The 19,737-nt window shown below is 41.4% G+C and overlaps 1 protein-coding gene across 4 annotated transcripts in view; it reads right to left on the minus strand.

Moving 5' to 3' along the window:
- The window catches only part of LOC111588178 (regulator of G-protein signaling 6-like), a 46,587-nt gene that overhangs the window by 11,895 nt on the left and 14,955 nt on the right, over positions 1-19,737 (minus strand). For all 4 annotated transcript variants that reach the window (XM_035942968.2, XM_023298394.3, XM_023298395.3 and 1 more), the window contains 5 exons: positions 3,374-3,473; positions 2,550-2,600; positions 2,349-2,455; positions 971-1,022; positions 359-423 (listed from right to left, as the gene is read on the minus strand). In XM_035942968.2, the coding sequence (XP_035798861.2) occupies positions 359-423; positions 971-1,022; positions 2,349-2,455; positions 2,550-2,600; positions 3,374-3,473 (375 nt within the window). The remainder of the gene's footprint in view (positions 1-358; positions 424-970; positions 1,023-2,348; positions 2,456-2,549; positions 2,601-3,373; positions 3,474-19,737) is intronic.

Consider the following 19,737-nt stretch of genomic DNA (forward strand, 5'->3'; position numbering starts at 1 on the left):
CACTGCAGTAATGCCCCTCTCCAGACTGTATTGATCTGCTGTTGCCAAGTAGACCTATAGATGTGTTTGTTTACTTTTTGGGCCGGCTAAATGACTGCATTGTGCTCCACCAAATGGCGCTCCTGAAAAAGAAATTTACCTTTGACAATTTAATAATGGCTTTTTTTGTGCAGTGATGAATGGATTTTGGTATTTCAAGGCACCCCGAAGACACTGCTTCAGCTTCTTCTTTGTTTTGTTTCTTCTCAGCAAAGTGAAAGAAAACGGGGATTTCAGAGTGTCATCCCATTATGGTCCACACACAATGATAGCAGTGAACTCAGAGCTCCCTGGCAAAGTGAAATGACAATTTACTTACAGCTTCATAGTCAGCGAGCTCCAGCCTGGCTTTATTCTGCATGGTGCGCTTGCACAGGTAAATGGCTGGAGGAGGAAAAAGAGAAAGAGCGAGGCATGAAGACAGAAATATGCACACACACACACACACATATATATATATATATATATATATATATATATATATATATATATATATTTTTTTTTTTTTTTTTTTCTCCAGACAGATTGTTTACTTTGCAACTACAAAACAAAAAAGGAATATTTCCAACGGATGGTGCCAATTTTTTACTGCGAACAACACTAATGAATGTCTCAGGCGATGTGCTGTCTTTTGAAATAACAAGCCTTGAGTAAATGCCATGCAGGGAGCCGGAGATGTCACCAAATCAGTGACTGTCTCTTTTATTTTGTTAGGCTAATCTTATCCCACTGGATTTTCCCCAGTGGGGGGTCCACAGGGCCAGATACATTTCAGGGAATGGCCCTGTGGATCAATACTCAGTGAGTGTCAACAACGGATCTACAATGTGAGCCATGTCTCAGCCCTGGCGAAAGAGAGACAGCTGAAGGCATTAGGGAGATCTGACTGGTTTGGAGAAAGAAAAAAATTGACAGACAGAGTGTGACTCACCATAGTCTGTGTTCTCGGGTTCCCAACAATTTGAAGGCCAGAAGTATGGAGACTGATGAAAACAGAAGGGGATGGAACAGAAAACAGATCTGTTTATTTACTCGTATAATCAGTATTATATTCTCCTATTTTGTGCTATCGAGATAAACAATAAAACTCTCCCATCCGAATGTTGGAATCTCATTTCTCCCCCTACCCACGCTCCCTCTGCGCCTGTCTTCCATGAAAAGTCAGAAGACGACTCTTTGTTTGATGATGATCTTTGACATCCGTGTGCTCCACAAAACTATCTGGGGAGCAATGGTAGCTATATTCTCCCCATCCATATTTAATTGTCTATTGCAACTGATATTACACATTCAAAGTTCATTCCCAAGTCCATTAATAATGGATCACTCACTTCCATCATGCATTCTTAATAACGGGGCAGAATTAGAAGTTATCTAACACATATTTCATTTGCACTATTTCTCATAGAGGCAATTAGCCTGAGAGCAAAGGGCTGACGCTGATGAATGTTTGAACGTAGCGAGCAGAAAGGTTAGAACGCTTTCATTCAGCATTGTCATTTCAGCTCACATACATCACATTGATCCAAAAGACCTCCACTGATGTATGCACAGGACTGCAGATTTGGGTCTTCTACTAGTAGAGCATCTGGCTGTATTTTTAGACTAGCACACATTCCCCTGTCACTATTTCTTACAACACAGCTGTGTCCAATGCATCTCAAATCCACTGTAGATTCTTTTTAGAGGTTTAGATGACGTGGGCCTGTTGCATCACAACAGCATCAGAGGGAATATTTTTAGCCTCCTGCTGAATGAGTGAGTGTGACATACACTGCCCTCCGCGCACTGCCACAATAATGGCTTTTAATCTTTTGCAATGGAGGTGAAAATGAATGCATTCAGAGGTAGATGGAGGAGGAGGAGGAAGCTGGTGACAGTGAAATGTGCAGAGCCACTGTACAGCCAGCTCAGTGCTTCCCATAGGGGAGGCTGCCTACTGTAGCTGACTGGCCGGATTAAAACGCTAATGGCCCAGTCACAGTAATGAGTCACCGTGAAGCCCGTAGCCGTCAAAGGGACCTGTCAAATTTCATGCCGGATAAGACGGAATGAAGAAAAAAACACCCCATCTGATAAGCTGCCCGGCCGACCCTTAGGCCCTGTTCTGAGGCCCACCTCCCGCTCAGATGCAGAGTCCAGCAGGGATATACAGTGTCGACCTTGGTGGGGTGAGTAATAGGCTTAGGAAGGATTGCTCTCATTAGCATCACGCAATAAACATCCCTCTGATAAACTACCATCATCTCATTATTCTATATTCAAAGGCCTTCTAATGCACATGAAGGACAGTCCCGACCTCCTTGTACCTGAAAGCGATAAAGGGTCCCGTCGTCTTTCAGTGTCAGAACGTGGTCCGAGATGGGGAAGATGTAGCCGTGGGCAGCGACCAGACTCCCGAGGTGGATGGCTTCAGCTGGAGACATGAGAGGAGGCACATTTTTGAGATTGCCTTCAATTGCGAGCTCTGTTGCGCATGCATGTGTTGACAGATTTCTCAGCAGGCTCACCTGGATCCTCGATGGAGAGGTTTTTCATGAGCCACTGAACAATGTCTGCTCCTGTTATTCAGAGAGGAACAGTGGTTAGGAGTGGCATCACCAATTCCAAATCTGCAACAGATTCGACAAAAAGCTGCAATACGCGAACACAAATGCGCTTTGATGGAGTCTTTGTGATGTTCAAAGCTGTGGGTCAAAGCTGTCAAAGCTGAGTAGGATTCTAAATATAGCATAATGTTGGCAGGTTTGCTGTTCGTTTTTTCTCTCTGCTCCTGGACCGTACAGTGTTGGGCGCCGTCTTTGTGCTCGGCTGAGGCTGCCGAGGGATAGATCGTGAGGCCGCGAGGCCCGGGGGTGCCATGTGAAGGAGTGACTCAAAAACAGCCTGAGGGAGAGAGGGAGCATCCCCCTCGTCCAACACTGGTGACTCATTTCATACACAAGCACAAACATACAGCAGTAGAGCACACACAGAGGGACAGACACAAAATGTAAAAGAGGAGGAGGGAAGTCGCTTTTCTGCTGCGATGACAAGGGCAGTGTCACACCACAGGCAGTTTCCTCAATGGCCAAGGTCTTATCAGCAAAGACATCATCTGCCTCCAACTGTAGTAGCAGCAATTTAAATGAGCCCAAAAGGTCATGCTTGCTTTGGTGATTCTCACTCATATGTTCTGCCAACCACACACACACACACACACACAATGATCAGCGCATCAGGTGAGACAAGCCCACTAAGAACACACAAGGAAACACAGCGTATGCAAATGTGAAGTCACTCTCAGCTATACATAGTAATAAACACACTCACGCCTTTGCTGAGAAACACTAACCTGATACCACACTTGGGATCTTGGAGAGGAAGCTTTTGACGGTCCGGATGGCGACGCCACCTGCTTTCTCATCTTGTATCCGTGTGACGATGTCTTCAATCTGTGGGGAGGCCAGACAGAGGTTGTTCAGACAAATATCATATTTACAACATCAGAAAATAATCATAGTTACAGTAAGACAACAGTTTTTTAGGGAAAAACTAAAGAGGGATTGAAGCGACAGGGAAAATAACTTCATTTTCAAGATTATAGGAACTATTTCCAGCCTCAAAGTAGAAGTACGTTTATGGTAAACCTGTTCTCAGCAACTTAGAGGCAGCAAAGGAAGCTTTAAAAGCACGTTACCCCAAAACAGAAAACTCAGGAGCTAAGAAATGAAGCCGTGAATTCCCAAAAAACAGTTCCTCGAATGGCCACTTGAGGCTGGCTACAAATGTGTCTCAGTCACCATAGATGCCCATGTTAAAATATGAAATTTCACAGCAGAAATAAACATGTTTACAGCCTGATATTAAAATGGTTTTGGACTCTACGGCTAATTCGTCCTTTCATGACAACTATACAGAGAGTGAATTTTTATATAACTCACTCATTCATATTCTTTAAGGGCTTAATTTAGTGTCTCATTGTCCACCTCATTCTTGTTTCATGAATGGTTTGTCCATCTTTCTACACAGTCAGTGATTACAACCTAATGAAGCCAGATTCCATGTCCAGCAGTCTTGGAGCAACATTAGTTTTTTTGGTGTCCACTTGGCAAATGTGTGCACAATATTCACTCTCCTTCTGCCTCTGTTTTGGTCTCCCCATCTCCCAAAAGAGAAATATCTAGTTCTTTAGCTGTTAAATGTTCTACTCTGTTCACCAGCTGATGTCTAGTTTTTTCCCTTGCTGTGCTGTCAAATAGTAGATTAACCAGTGTGCTTCAGCTACCTGCGGTGATGCTGATGAGAGCAGCAAGAGTGAATCAAAACAGTATGGTTGCTGTAAAACTGAAACAACGAGGTAAAAGACACTAATAATGGGTGATATATTCAAGATAGTAAATTCAGCCGTGGTTTATTCACAACTATTGACTGGCGCTGCATTAAATTCAGATCAGGTTTAGTTTAAATCGCTGATATATTCAATTTCTATTTAAATTATTCAGTATTTCTGCATATAGAAAAGGCATCTTTTTAACAATGCCACTGGGGAGAAATTTTAAAATTCTGCAGCAGCTATAAGGGTTTTCAAATTAATCTAATGCCCAGTGGAAGCCAGACTAGGGATGCTGGAAACGGGCCTTAGGCAGGTCCATTCACATTGTAGAAGACTGGGGCTGAAACTAAACAGTCTAATCTAAACATTTCTGCTTTTGATAGTGATATAAAGTGACACCCGGGGACATTGACTCTATAAAGCTCAGACTGCAAAGACAGAGGTCGCAGAGAAGGTCTGAGCTTTACAGAGCGGGTCAAAGGTTCAGTGGATCTGATTCGTTTACTGAAACACAGACACATATCTGTATGGTAATATAGCCACAGATTGGAGTGATTATTTAGCTGTAACAAGGTCTCTGGTCAGAAGGCTTTGGCCAATTGAAAAAGGCTGTCACGGCTATTCCCAGCGGCCGAGATAAACATCACACCTCCGACAGAGCTCGAGCCCCGAACATATCACACATCAGCTGCCTAAAATTAGGTCCGACACAGCTCTCCATGCAGCTACTACACAGGCTACAGGACATACAGTAACAAGTAAACATCCAACCAGTCAAGGTCATGAGCACACATGTACACATGAGCGTTAAGAATCCATATATAGACGTGTAAACATGTAGTTTGTTTAAAAAATAATTGTTTGGTTGAGTCCTTGAATGCATCATTTATGAGCGTTTGTAGTCAGGTCAGGTCATGTATTGAGCTGCTCCGGCGCCTGCTGGAGCCCCACAATAAATCAATCCGCATCAAAAAGATTTGCACACGTAGCTGTCCTATTACCAGCCAACCACATGCAGTACAGTAGTCGCCAGGGCTGTTGTGCTGCCTGTTAAATTTTTTATGGATTCCTGAGCATCTGTCTAGGAAGTAACACACTCAGATGCACACACACGCACACACTCACATGCATATGCACAGAAGCAAACGCACCGCTACGGCATGACGAAGCTGATTAGGTGAATTTCGAGGTTTTCGACTCATGGACTCGACGCATTCGGAATCTTAAGGAAGCCTTTTCTGTTTTCTCACATCCAGAGTAGGCTATAGTGTGCTCCCTTTTTAACCCATCATGTTTGCAGCTGACTTCTAGTCACGAGCTCAGGCACACGGCATCACGCTGTGCTCTAGTTCGTGCCATTCCACCGTACTGCTCAACCCTCTTTCCTTTCTCTCTCTTTTCTGCTGTTTCATTCATCATTTAATGTAGCATATCTGTGGGTGAACTCCTAAAACTGTGGCAGGCAGGCAGGCAGGCAGGCTCCGAAATGCTGAGTGAAGTTAGTTCCTAAAGACATCATACCTGTTTCTGTGAATTGTTTTTCCTTTCATAACCATGCAAAGATCCCTGGATACAGTGTTGGTTGGTGGGATCTTTGGTACAGATTCAAATATCTCAACAAATATTGGCTGAATTTATGGCCATTTACGACCACAACATTATGAATCCTACTGACTTTGGTCCCTGATGTGCCTGTATCATCACCTTAGGCTTGATGTTTGTGGCTTTGAGCAAAATGCTGCAACAACTATTGGGTGGAGTGGCATGAAATTTGGTACACACATTCACTTTCCTCTCGAGACAAAATGTAACATGTTTAGTGATCTCTTAGACCTCCAAATAGCATTATTTGGCCCAAAATCTTGGTTTGACACAGTTTTTATCAATTTCAACTACTCCTTACTTTGCCATCAAGTGTATGTTTAAAGGAAATCTTTTGATTGGTTGGATTTTATCTAAAATTTTGTACAGCATAAACCTTAATTTTTAAATTAGAGGGGTAATGTAGCGTAATATATAACATTATAGATTCTTAACTTGAATATTTTAACTTGACTAAGTTATATAAATGCATAATGTTAATAGGATTTCTCTACTGGAAAACATTTTGGCTTAATCTCTGCTCTTTTAAATGTGTTATAAAAATATCCCCACCCCCCTCTTCCCCACGCTCACCCAACCGGTCGGGACAGATGTTTGCCTTTCGTTTCTTTCCCACTGGCGCTCATAGGGAATCTAAAGGCAGCTTTGGATTGTTACGTTTCCTGTTATCTGTTTATAATTTGTAAGGTCTGCACCCATGCTAATCGCTGTGAGATGACATATGTTGTCCATATATAAATAGTATCATCCAAATGTTAGCAATGTCATTGTGAGCATGTTAGCAATTTAATCAAATTACAAAGTAATAAACATTTCTCTGTTATTGATTACATAAATGAATGCACACTTGACAATATGCAACATATAAAAATACACCTTTACATTTACAAAATTGTCAGTTCATTAATGGTCCAACAGTACACTGGATTATACCAATATTTTAGCCCTTCAGTCCATGTGCACGTTTGTGAGCCTACATTACCTGTAAAGTATGTCAGCTGGGATGACTAACACTATGCACAAATCCCTCTTAATAACTGTGTCCCCAGCACAGTGTACTTGTAGATATTCTTTAATTTGGCAGGGTTGTGTAGCCTTCAACATGCTACAGTGCATTTACTCAAATACCATTACAATCAAAGGCAATCATCCTCCCTGGCAAAGCTTTAAATGGATGATTCATAAACATGCCCCATAAATCTATAACAAAATGCGCAGATATATATGGATTTAATAACGCACATAATGCAGACAGATGGGAGTGAGCAAGACAACTGCATGGCAAGACAATTACCAATCTCTCACCATAAGCTTGAGAGAGTGTCCTGCTATGAATTATTGAACATCCACTATGGATAATTACTGTCTCAACTCTGTTGAGCTGCATCTGCCCTCACTGTTATGAGCTTTGGTATTTCAGGCCTGCTTTTGCCTACATGTGAGCCTAAACAGTTTTACATGAACACAATCAGGGGCATGAGAGATTAGCTCTGTGAAGCAGCGCATTGTTTCCTTTGAAGACAAACCTTCCACAGAAAACAACAGGAGAAAGAGCTTTGAAATCAGCACAGTTCGATCCAGCACTGAAGGACTCCTCGAATCCCTGGAGAGACAACAACATGGAAAGGATTAAGTCCTTTTGTTTTCATGTAATAATGGACCTTGGACTGAGTATTGCTGCACAGAACTCATCATCTCCCTATAGGATGACAGCAGATGAGAACCACTTGGCACAGCTACAGAAAGTGCACATCATATCTCCAGGATGTACAAGCTAATGGTGTGGCAGGTTGGTGTGGATGGTTTCTGAGAGGCGAACATTGCTGCTAGCGTGTGATAACAGCACTTTGCCCCTCACCACCGAGCTCTATAAATGATTATCAGGAGAACACTATCTCGTGTATCTTGCCACCCAACTGTATGTTTGCATTCGCAACACACGTGTGCAAGTTTGTATCGGTGTGTGTTGTCATTCGTCCAGCTTATCTTAGTGCGACATTCTGTATAGGAGCTGAGGACACTCGCTTATGAAACACATTTACAGCACAGCACAGGCCTCTAATGTAACATCTAAAACAAGATGGCTCCACTCCCCACAACATGTTCCTATAATTGGAGCTTAATGAAGTGACATAAAATTGTCGAAATGGAAGCATCAGTGGCATAAATAACCATCAAGTAAATGCGACACGTTGAACTCTGATAGGCAGGCGATAAGTGTGGAAACATTTGCGTCTCCCGCTAATTGAAACCCTGAGCCCATTTTTCCAAAAATGGCCCGAGATAAAGCTATTAAAAACTGGCCCAGTCTTCACAAATGAGAGCGCTGCTGTTAAAAGATGGATCAGGCAGTAATAGTGCCATTAATGATTCAGCAGTCATCAGCGGACGCAGGCACATATGTCTTCGTTGAAAGACATTTGGGGCTGCGAGGGAAAACGATGGCTGTCCAGGTGAAGGGTGAAGAGAAAAATTGCCGGCCTGGAGATGATTATGAGACGTCGGCAAGAGCTGGATGAAGATGAACTAGTGCGGAGGCTTGGAAAAGTTTTCAAAGTTACCAAGTCATTCCCAAAAAACTAAAGTAGCCTTCGTGCTTTTTCTAGCGTGTAAATATTCGTCTTATTTTGAGCATCCTGGAATCAGAACTGTGTCCCAGAAATTATGTTTCTATACAACTAAACTGCATTCTCAATTATATTTTGAGGGTTAAGTATTTCCTCCAGGACTGCATTTGTCTGTGATGTATCATGATTGCATTCCTAATCAACATATCTTTGGCATTTATTTCATTGGTGTCCATGTATGTCACATGGGGTATCACAATGTAAAATAAGTCACTTTAAAAATGGTGAAAATTCTGCAACAATGGTGCCAGAAAAAATACAATAAAAACTTGTGGAGTGCTATAACGTTCAAAACCTGTAAAAGAAAATAAATTATAAATAAATCCAAAATTTTAAAAAATAACCAATGAGAATAACAGCAAATATCTGTAAGCTAAGTATTTTTGCAGATTCACATATTGTAAAACAATGTCACTTTGCTGTCATACATTGTAGAATAACAAATTACTATTTGTCAGAATATTCATGTTTGATATGGACGGTATGCATAGTTTTGGTCTGTTTTAGTTGTTGCTGTTTTCTACAGTGAACAGGTAAAAAAAAGTCTGTAATTTGGCAAGATATTAGTTGTAATTTAACAAAACAGGGACAATCAGAATAACTGTTAATTTTTATTTTGTAGTTTTATTTCATTTCATTTCATCATTTACTTTTTTAAAACAATTTTTCAGTCCTTAATATAGCTATTTTCTTTTTTAAATAATGCTAAATATCTGTAAAACATATTTTTCTCCGATTTGAAAATGGTGTAAGTAGTATAATTTCATGTTCAAATAATGTAAATGAGTGAATTACATAATTAGAGTAGGAATTAATTAATTTATAGAAAGCCCTAATTTTCTTTTGGACTAGTTTTGTTTTATGGTTAAATTAAGTCTTTTTAAATACAGAATGCATTGCACTTAAACCATAATTGAGAAAGCAGTTTAGCTGTATGGTAGCATAACTTTTGGAAGACAGGGTTGCTTCAGGTTCGTTTGTGTTTTAAATATACTTTGAAGTCATATATTAGTTTGTCTCATACAACACCAGAACTTACTGTTACTATTGTTACTGTTTTTATATTATCCCCATATAAAAAATCTTGCTCCATAATAAAAGAATAGAATATTATGACAACATGGACACTTTAAATGCATTCAGATTCATTAGGATTGTAATACGTAAAGCTAAAATAAATGAAAGCAGCTTCATGGATTTAATACAGCAGCAGAATGACATCATGTTTCTAATTTCCCTATATACAATCTCACCCTCCCTTCTTCTTCATCTGCTTGTTTTACTATGATCTGTGGGGAATATAACAACCTTGAAAATTATAAGATCATTTGAAATACATCTGAAATTCCACAGAGATTTTAAAAAACATTAACTAGTTATTATAATAATCAATGTCTTGCAATTTCCGGGCTGCAAAATTGTAAGAAAGAGTCAGAATAAATTTTAGAAATGTACATTCATAGATGAATGAAACTTGTGCTTCAAGGTTTTCAATCTTCAATAACATTCAAGAAAAAAAAAAAATTTTTCCAGTCTGATTTGTTTTATGTCTTACAGGAGACATGATGGATGGAGGTCAGCGTACTACAGCTCCTTCTCACTCACTTTTCTAAGGTCAAGACCAAATCTGTCTCCACACTAAGCAGAAATGCATCCTCTGAATTCAACATCAGTGCGTAAATGTACAAACTGCTCTACAACATCATGCCTTGTGATCATTGTTTTGCTATAATGGAGAAGTAACTACTTACAAAGGAGCCAAAATCCCTTGTAGCAGCTCCTCTGAGGTCTTGTATTGATTGTCTGGGTTGTGCTCCACATCCTGGACTTGATGTGTTTGTATCAATATGTTTTTGGCTTGGAATACTAACAGAATTGTTGTTGCGAAACCTTACAGTTTGCCAGTTATTTATGCTCTGCCTTCTAATTCGCCGTGAGACGTTTACTGCGTCAGCTGGCTCGGGCCTCTATGAACTGGCTTGATTTGCCCTAGATTATATATGAACTGCTTTACATACTATAAATTAATTCTTCACCTCAAAGCAGAACTAAATTGCTCACATTGGTCTTGTGAACTGTTTGGATTGCCGTCTGCTGCAGGGTGTTAGCTCGCTGTTCGGCCTTAAACTTAAACTCAGATGGCGGCAGCTGCTCTGACCCTCCTGCTGAATCACAGAACAGCAGATCCCCGACGCTTTCACCCCGACTGTGTTGCCATAAGCTCTGCCTTTTGCAGCGCTTACGTTTCCAGACAGTTGTGGGCTAGTGGGACACCACTGGAATAGTAATCTGGCCTGTTGCCCTCCTTTCACTTTTCATACAATCGTATTGTTAACTCCAACCTTTATTTTGAAGTTTTGCGGATAGGTTTTAGAGACAAGAAACTACAACAGATTTTGTGGAAAATGAGTGAAAATTTTCTGTGTTTTTTTGTGGTTTGTCTTCTTTGACACTGATCATCATTCAATCACTGCAAAACAGTTGCACATAGTTGGTCCACAACTTGTTGGATGATGTGTCAGTGAGGAAACTTCTCCAAACTGCACAACCTGTCACAAAATACTTTTTCTGCCATTTTGACCTCTGCGCCATACTGGGTGAATAATTAAGTGAGTTCCAGCTGGTGTGTGATGCCCCGGGGAGTGAGGTGAGAATAAAGCCTGCTGGAGTGAGAGAGAGAGTGAGAGAAGACCTCCCCCTCTTCTTTCTCCCATCTCTCCTCCCCACCATCCAACTCTCTTAGCATGCCAAGTCATGATGAGGAGGCTGTGAGAGCTTCTCTGCTGGATGTGACACTCTGGGGAGAGTCATTGACAGCCGTGCAAGGAGCAACACACAGACTGGAAAAGCCCTGCCAACCACGAGTGTGATGGTTGGAAACTTGGACTGTTTTGGAGATGTGTGAATGAATCACATTAGCATAAACTCCATGTGCATATGAACAAACACACACACACACACACACACACACACACAACAGTTGCGTCAAAGCTCCTGGCAGTTCTCCTCATTATCGAAAACACCAAATCACCTGCTACGTCTAATATTGCATTTCACTGAGGCATCAACAAAGTCCTGAAAGAGACATATGCAATGATCCATTTCTGCTCTAAATTGCCATCTCCACAGGAATGCCCTGCAGGGAAAGCCTTCCCTTTTCTGCAATAAACAACTGTTTTCCCATCAGGTCCTGGAGCTTAAAAAAAAAGAAGCTTTTACACGCCAGTGAAGCCATTTTCCATCCTGCCAATACCTCTCATATGTAATCCCTGTAATCATCAGTGGCGATGGATTGTAAATGCACTAAAGTTAATTGTTGAACATGGAGAAAAGGAATCCTATTCACTCAAATCTGCACTCTTGGTTACATCACTTCAGGAAAAGCCTGCTGAAGGTTAAATGTGTGCCAGAGCACATCTTTGTGCTGTTTGGTTGAATGCTCTTTTCAGGGTTTTTTTCTCCAGGATGAGGCAACATATTAAGAGCATTGCAGAGCAATCTGTGCCTCTGTCAGTAAACATGTAAACGGTTCATTGTAGTGGGTAAAAACTTTCACTGTTTGCATCTGTTCCTGCAATTAAGTCAAAATCTTCAGTAGGGTTTTTGTTTTTTTTTAACTCCAGTGAGGACTTTGCATGTGATTTCATGTGTAATCTAATCACATACCAGTCATCAGCGGTCTTTTCAGCTCAAGTTGCCACAACAGAACAGAGACCCTGTTTGGACAAAGAGGCCCAGAGGTACACGACTGTACAAAGAGCCCAATTAGCTGCTGCTTGATTGAACAACCCAGCTGGATGGTCCTCAGGGGGAAACATGCTAAAATCCAGAAGTGTCCAACTGTGATGCTTCACTTTGATCCAATCAGACCCATATGTTGGGACGAAAAGTGTTGATGAGAGCGTTTGTCACTTGTTTGGGCCAGTTGAGGACTTCTTGTGGTAACTGACATGGGTGCGATGTGGAGATTTCAGGGATGGGATGGGTTTGTGTTGGTGTGTCGGCTCAGATTCTCCATCACCATGGCAACACTAGTGGAAAGAGGAGCTAAGCAATTAAAAGTTTGTCAAGTTTGGCTCCAGCGTTGGGCAGCATGCCAGCCTGACTAAATTACAATTACAGATCGAGCTCTTTGGTCAGGAGGGATAATCTTGTTGTCAATGCTTTCCGGCTCTCTCTCTCTGACTTTTTTTTTTTTAAATAAAAAAGAGGAATTAACAAGCTCCTTTTATGCTCCTCAGTATCAAATGAGATACTTAAAAATCAAAGCTTTGGGGTTAGCAAAATTCGTGCGAGCCAAATGCAAATGGAAACCCTGCGAGGCTAAGACAGGCTCTAATCAGGACAATATACGCCTGCCCACAAACCACAGTGACTCATCAGGTCACCTTTCTGTTGATGAGACTCAAGGAGGACAGAAAAAGATCATCTCCCCTCTTGTAAATGTCTGTTGTTAGATACTCCACGGGTTGCTAAGGGCTTGAGTGGAGGGGGAAAACAGGAGTCTGCTACTCCTCTGAACAGATAGTCCACTCTAAAGCAAAGTGCCCTGCTCAGATACAGGGGCTACTTTTAAAAGAGACACTGTCTGAAATGAAGGGCATCAGCAGCCACACGGGTTGGGCGGGTTTATAGGTTGGTTTTACTCTGCTGTGTAAAAGACCATAACTGTGTTGGTGCTATTAGACGTCAAGAACGAGCCCCGGCTACAGCAACAACTAGCTACTAAAGGCCATTTGCTCCGCTGGGAGAGAATCACATTACCTGCAGTTCACTCCTTTGGAAAGCTTTACCTCAGAGATCATTTACTAACAGCAATTTGCATGCAGGGATGTGACTTTGAGCTCAAACACCTTTCACACCAGCTGCATTCTGAGTGCCTGTGGGACTAAAGGTTTGGACTTTAATAAGGTTCAGTATCTTTACAGCCGCTAGTCTGTAATTAGGAAAGAAAAGCAGCGGAAGGCTATTTGCATATGGAGTAATGAAAATGAGAGAGCGAGGTGCGATGCGACAGATCGGTGCAGGAAAAGAAGCTAACAGACTGCAGCCAGACAGAAAGCATCTGCTTCCATCTGTGTGATTGTCAGTTTCAAAATTCTTTCCAGACGTGGTTTTTTATCATTCATCAGAGTCTGGCCTCTATGTCACAGCATGTTCACTGTTGTGCTACAATGTAAAAGTGAAAATGAAAAGAGTAGAACAGTATTTGGTGAGAAGCAGCAGGTAACACTGCATGAGGATGCTGACCATTTAAAGCACCTATGTGACTCAAACTGCACATAATTCTCTCTGCTGCTGCCCCTATAGGAGCTCTGTGGCTCGAGGAAGCTGCTCTTAGTCACTCTTGGTTTCTGTGAGAGAGCGGCGACGCTGAATTTAAGTTCATTTAGAATCTCTTTCACTTTCTTGATCAATACGTCTTCATCTCCACTTCATATCTGGGGCACTGCAGCAGCCAAGCGTGGCATAATATCTGCAGGAAATTAGTTTGAGGTGGTAAAACCTCAGGACCATCTGTCTATCTTTGATGTTGGCATCGTCCCCTGACACACCACACTCCTGCTGGTCTCATTCCTTGAGGCCTGGTGGTAATTGGGTTACAGAGACGGTGGAGAGAGGAGGCGTCATCAAGCCCAGGTTTGCCTCGACGTCCCTCGTCGGGCCTACAAGCCTGCGCTTGATGTTTGAGACGCAGGAGACAAACTCTATTGATGCAGAGTTTACAAGGAGAGAAGAGGAGAAGAGAGGAGGCCAACAGGGATGCCTCAAAAACAGGTTTTGGCTTCAGAAGTTGACTTAATTTTGCTATTTACTCTACATTCTATTCTATCAATTTAAAGTCAAAACTTGCAAATTCTCCTAGTCAGTGTTCACCCTGTTGTTAAAGCCTTGATTAGGGATCAATATGGGGGGTTTTTGTTTGTCTGATTTTTTCAAGGCTGATACTGATGCCGATTATCGGTAATCAAGAAGGGCTGATAACTAATAACTGGCCTCGATATACATTGCATGTGATAGCGATAGAGAATCTGTCATTCATTAATAAGGTTGACTTTAACTGAATATGTAAACTAGAAATAGGAGTGATTAAATTAGGACACTCTGTTCATGCGGAATCAACTCAGATTGATCCGTTTGTCTCCTGCAATTACATCTGCTGTTCTTCTCTATTTTCTTAATATTTCTCAGTTCTGTCACTTTTATTGTCAGATTGGTTATTGAATGCCAGACTCTGTTCAGATTATTCTGTGGCTGCCTCCTAACTTATCCGCTAGCCGTTAGCATAGCCACTGTGAGAGAAGCTAATTTCCTGGTTTGTGGCAACGACTGGTTTTTCTTGTTCCTTTTTCACAGAGGGATGACAGACAGAGAGAGGAGGCTGCATCAGACCTGAAGTTGCTCATTTAATTTATCAATAATCAGTCAATAAAAAGAAAAAAAGAAGAAGAATATCGCTGGTCACGATGACAGGCTATCCCTAGCCTTGATGTGTGATATCTGATAGGCCTGCTATACCCAAAAAAAAAGACATCTACACAGCACCTGAGGCTGTTATTTGAGGTGATAAGATGTGTAACACTAGAATACAAATAGGAGGCAGCATCTGCACTCAGCTCCATTCGCTGCAGCACGTACAGATGCTTTTTTAGCTTTCATAAGCAAACTGTTGAATCGGTAATGTGTGCATGTGCTTTTAACATGTGGCAGCAGTTTACAGCCAAATGATGTATCACATCTTAATCAGCTTAGCCAAGTTTGATCTAAAGGACTGTTTTTTTTCATTCTCTTTATATGTCATGATTCTATAACGCCATCTGCTCCTAATTCCTTCCCTCTAGAGACAGACGGTGTGTTTCAATCCTCCACGCACATTTTTTAAAAAAAATATATATACGTCAGATTTAAAATGATCCTGTTTCTCAGGCTCATGTGCTCCTATACTCACAAGTAATCAGTGTGTAAGAGAGCCCCTTGACCTTTAAAGATGCATGGATTTCCTGTCATGGCTGCTGGCATACGTGGGGATTTTTACAGCTCCACTGTGTATCATTAAGCTCCATCCCCCTCCTCCCTACTTCTCACCACCGTCACCCACACACTGCTGTCACTGCAGTCCTGATGCCCCTATTACCTGCGCTGGCTCGCCCCACAACTGGGAGAATTCTGACAGACATTTAGGGACGAAGATTGTTACTGTGACAACAGAGGAACTAAGTGAAAAAAGTCTTTTATGGAAAAGCACGAAGGCGTAGTGGAGCATAGGGGGCAAATACGTCTCTGGACCCTCACAGATCTGTAGAAACCCACACAAGCGGAACCTGCCGTCAGACCACTGCACATTAACCAGCAGTTCTGTGTGCAACAGCGAGTGACATTCGGATAGTTTTCTTGAGCATCATTTCAAGTCCAGAGAGGTGCTATGAAAACAACTCTGCTCTCGCTGGATGACAGATTTGCAATGTTGGCAATAAAGCCTTGTTACTCCCAACTCGCAGGTACAGGTAATGAAATTTGGGCAGCCGAGCTGACATGTGGCTCTGAAATCTCATCTCGCAGCGCCACACACTTGTAATGTGCTTTGCTGCACTCGGTCCCTGAGGGGATGACTCTTCTTCCTGACAGCGACCTGCAGAGGAGATGTCGGCGGCGCTGGCCTTTGTCACACTGTCGCCCTCTCTCTTACACGCCACTCGTCCAATTGTAATTCGCTAATGACTTTTAATGAAACTACACGAGGCCCGAGGCGGCCAGGAGAAGCTCCTACAATTGCATCACAGGCGAGACACGTGTTTGATAAAAGGATACATTACAGAGCTGCACTGCCTTAGAGGCTGATTGACTGAAAGATAGAATCAATAGGCAGTAAAGCGGGAACGCTACAGTAGAGATGTTTTACGCCATCAAATCCTTACTTACTGCTGATTGATTATCTGTAATGTCAACAGACCGCCTTCAGTGCGAGCTAATGCATTGCTAGGCAGCAACCAAATTTGCTCATAAATCTTTTATTCTTTTTCCTCAGGGGAGCCAAAAATGAACCATCTATTATGTCTGCAAAGCTAGAATTTGCACCCTAACCATCACACCCACTTGAATTATTGAATAGGCTTCCGAGAAAGGGACAAGCCATGCTTTGTAATCTAATATTCTCTCAGCATATTTCAAAATGAAGTGAAGTGTCCATTTCTGTGTTTTCTCCCCCGTTTGTATGCTATCTGTGTTTGACAGCAGGCTGTAATTTAACGAGAAGCGATTTGCTTGACCACACCTGCTTTATAAGGGAATTTGTGCATCAGAATTGCCTCATTATTGTCTCCACTACAGCAAATACTGAAAGCCCTTCCAGAGCTTAGATATTTCTATCATAACCTATGAAAACAATGCAAGAAAAATAACCTAAATTCTACATCTAAAAGGAGTGTAAACTTTGGAGCTGTGCAAAGCCTTGTCTAAAATCTAGAAAATGCTATATAATTGATTTAGGAAGAAAGGACAGTGATATCATTGAGATGAAACTCTGCAGACTCATTGAGATTGCTTCCAAAAAGGCCATAACCTGTTTTATACAAAGAATTAACACCTGCTTATGAGTATTCTTCTGTATAATTCAGTTGCTTCTATAATGATGTATCCTGATGTGTTAAAAAGTTTAATGTATGAATTAAACCCTACTAAAAGTTAATTTAAGAAAGGATTTCTGCTTTGTAAACAGAGTGACTTCCATCTGGTCTTTTTTTTATTTCAATGTGGCTAAGTGTCATACTTCAGCTGAAAAAGAAAATGGTTCAGCTAATAGCATCATTTGGCATGTAAAGAAGGATTAAACTTATCACAGTGTGATCAAAAACTGCTCTGGTGCCTTTCTATAAAATGGATTTAAACCTGTTTGACTGTCAGTATGACTTAGCAGCAAAGCACTGAGTTAAACTGATCAGATCACATTGAGTTTGGAAATTCAGATTTTTTTAAACAGCACAGATGATCCTACTAATGCTCCATTACTGTGACACTTCAAGGGCTGACGTAAAGCTGCAGTACGCAGAAATCTGAAAATTGCCAGAATTTGATCATCTAAGACCTCCGTTTTAAGCTCCTCCCACCACACAAGCATACACTTCAAACACTCGAAGACAATCAAGCTAAAAATCCACTTTAATTTATGACTTCAACTGAGTTTCAAACTGTCTTCTTGCAAGTGAAATCCTCTATTTAACCTGCTGCACCACCACATTCTGTTCTCAGTTTAAATTTTCTCACATCCGACTGTTGAAAAGCTCTATGATTGGCTAAGATCTCCCTTCATTTACTAGATTTATAGAGCCTGAAAATTTAGCCAGGAGGAGTTGCAGAAGTCTAGCTTCTTCTCAGACATGAGTTAAAACATGCTGAAAGGTTAGTGTGGGATCTTGCCCAATTATGTCAAAAAAATACTGCCTATCCTTGCTTTAACTGCTGCCTTACCAGAAATTAAACAGGAGGGTTGGTTTTATTTTAGCCTCAGTGAGCTGTAGGAACACAGAGTGGTCCAGGATATATTAGTCTGGAACAGTGGGTGCATAGCTTCTAGACTCTGCTACCTTCTACCAAAAGAGGAGAAGCAAGCTATTTTGTTTAAATCTTGTAATGTCTTAGTTTGCTAGTAAACCACTAAAGGCCTCAGTGTCCTTCAAATCAGAGGCCTGCATTTAGATCTTGAGTTATTTTCAATACAAAAGCAAAGCAAGGCAAAGTCTGACATTTGGACAAATTTCTCAGCTGTTACCACCAAACATGGGCAACAAACCAGCTTCATTCTCCCAAGTCAGTGTAAGCTCTCACTTCCTCCTGTGCATGTTAATAATGAATTATAGAGAAATGTATAAAATGCATGTAAATGTGTACTGCCTTAGTAGAGCAAGTTCTTACAGTTGTAAATGTAATTTATTGGACTTTTTCATTGACAAGCATTTGTTTTTTTTATTAATACTAGTCAGTAAAATAACATGTTTTCCCAGGGGAATGGAAGAAGACACAAAATCAATACAATCCTATGTTGAGAGGGCATGAACGGTGAGAATGACTGCTGATGCAAGCAGGAGTGGAATAGTTGGACATCCAGCAAGAGCAATATTACCCAGTCCCACACAGGACTCCAGTCCCAACTGTTTCATATGACATGCTGTTGAACTATGTCCAAAGAAGAAAACACTTCTTAAAGGCCACACAAGCATACAGGGATAAAAACCTGTCGTGATGCCTCCTACTGGTTGCTCTCCACTGCTTCCACGATCTCTCAACAAGGAATTCTTTAGCATGTCTTTGAGGAGATAAACATGTCAGACACACTGTCTGACATGGCATTTACAGGGTTGGAGTATACAAAAAAATGATGGAAGTAGTTGAATGAAGTTGAAATACAGACAGACTGCTTCACTTTCCATATACCCAGCCAGTTGCTTCACAAATAGGCATGTTTGTTGGGTTTAAAGTTGTTGTAAATTTCTGAAACTGTCTTCCCTCGTTATTAGCCATTGGACCAGATAAACACATCATTTGAGGCACATAAGGCCTTAAACCTTTTTCACTAATCACCTGTTTAGAGTTGGAGGTTGTATGAACCCTACAGCAGTGTGCTGCACATAGTCATCAGTGCCCAACCATCTTTTAATGGGCAGTAAATACCTCCAAACTGGAGCCAGAGTTGCGTGTTTCTTTTTTTTTTTTTTAAAGACACTTTGATGAAGCTGGACTGCATTTTTATGAGCTTCTTCATTATTTTGTTTTATATTGAGTATTAAGTCAAACCACGGGCTTCTTTTAGAGTCATTCCAACAGAACTGTCCCACTGGATTATGTGTCAGCTATGATCCTGCGGAGTCAGGCTGAGGCTGCCTGTCAGCCGGAGATCTCAGGAGAACATGAATGTCACACCAAAGCCCACAGCAGCTGACCGCTGTTTCATTCATTCACCTCACACTGTAAAATTCAAACCAACAGGCCTCACTGTGGAAAACAAATCACACGTTTATGAATGTGCATTTGCTGCTTTCTGCCAGCTGTGCCTCTGTGGCGTGGGAATAACCATGTTAGCCCTATTGCACCATCATCACCGTCTCTGTCTCTCTGGCTTCAGCCCGGTCGATCTGATGATTATTACAAGCTTAAAAGCCT

Source organism: Amphiprion ocellaris, chromosome 20 (genome assembly GCF_022539595.1).
Source record: "Amphiprion ocellaris isolate individual 3 ecotype Okinawa chromosome 20, ASM2253959v1, whole genome shotgun sequence".
NCBI lineage: Eukaryota > Metazoa > Chordata > Actinopteri > Pomacentridae > Amphiprion > Amphiprion ocellaris.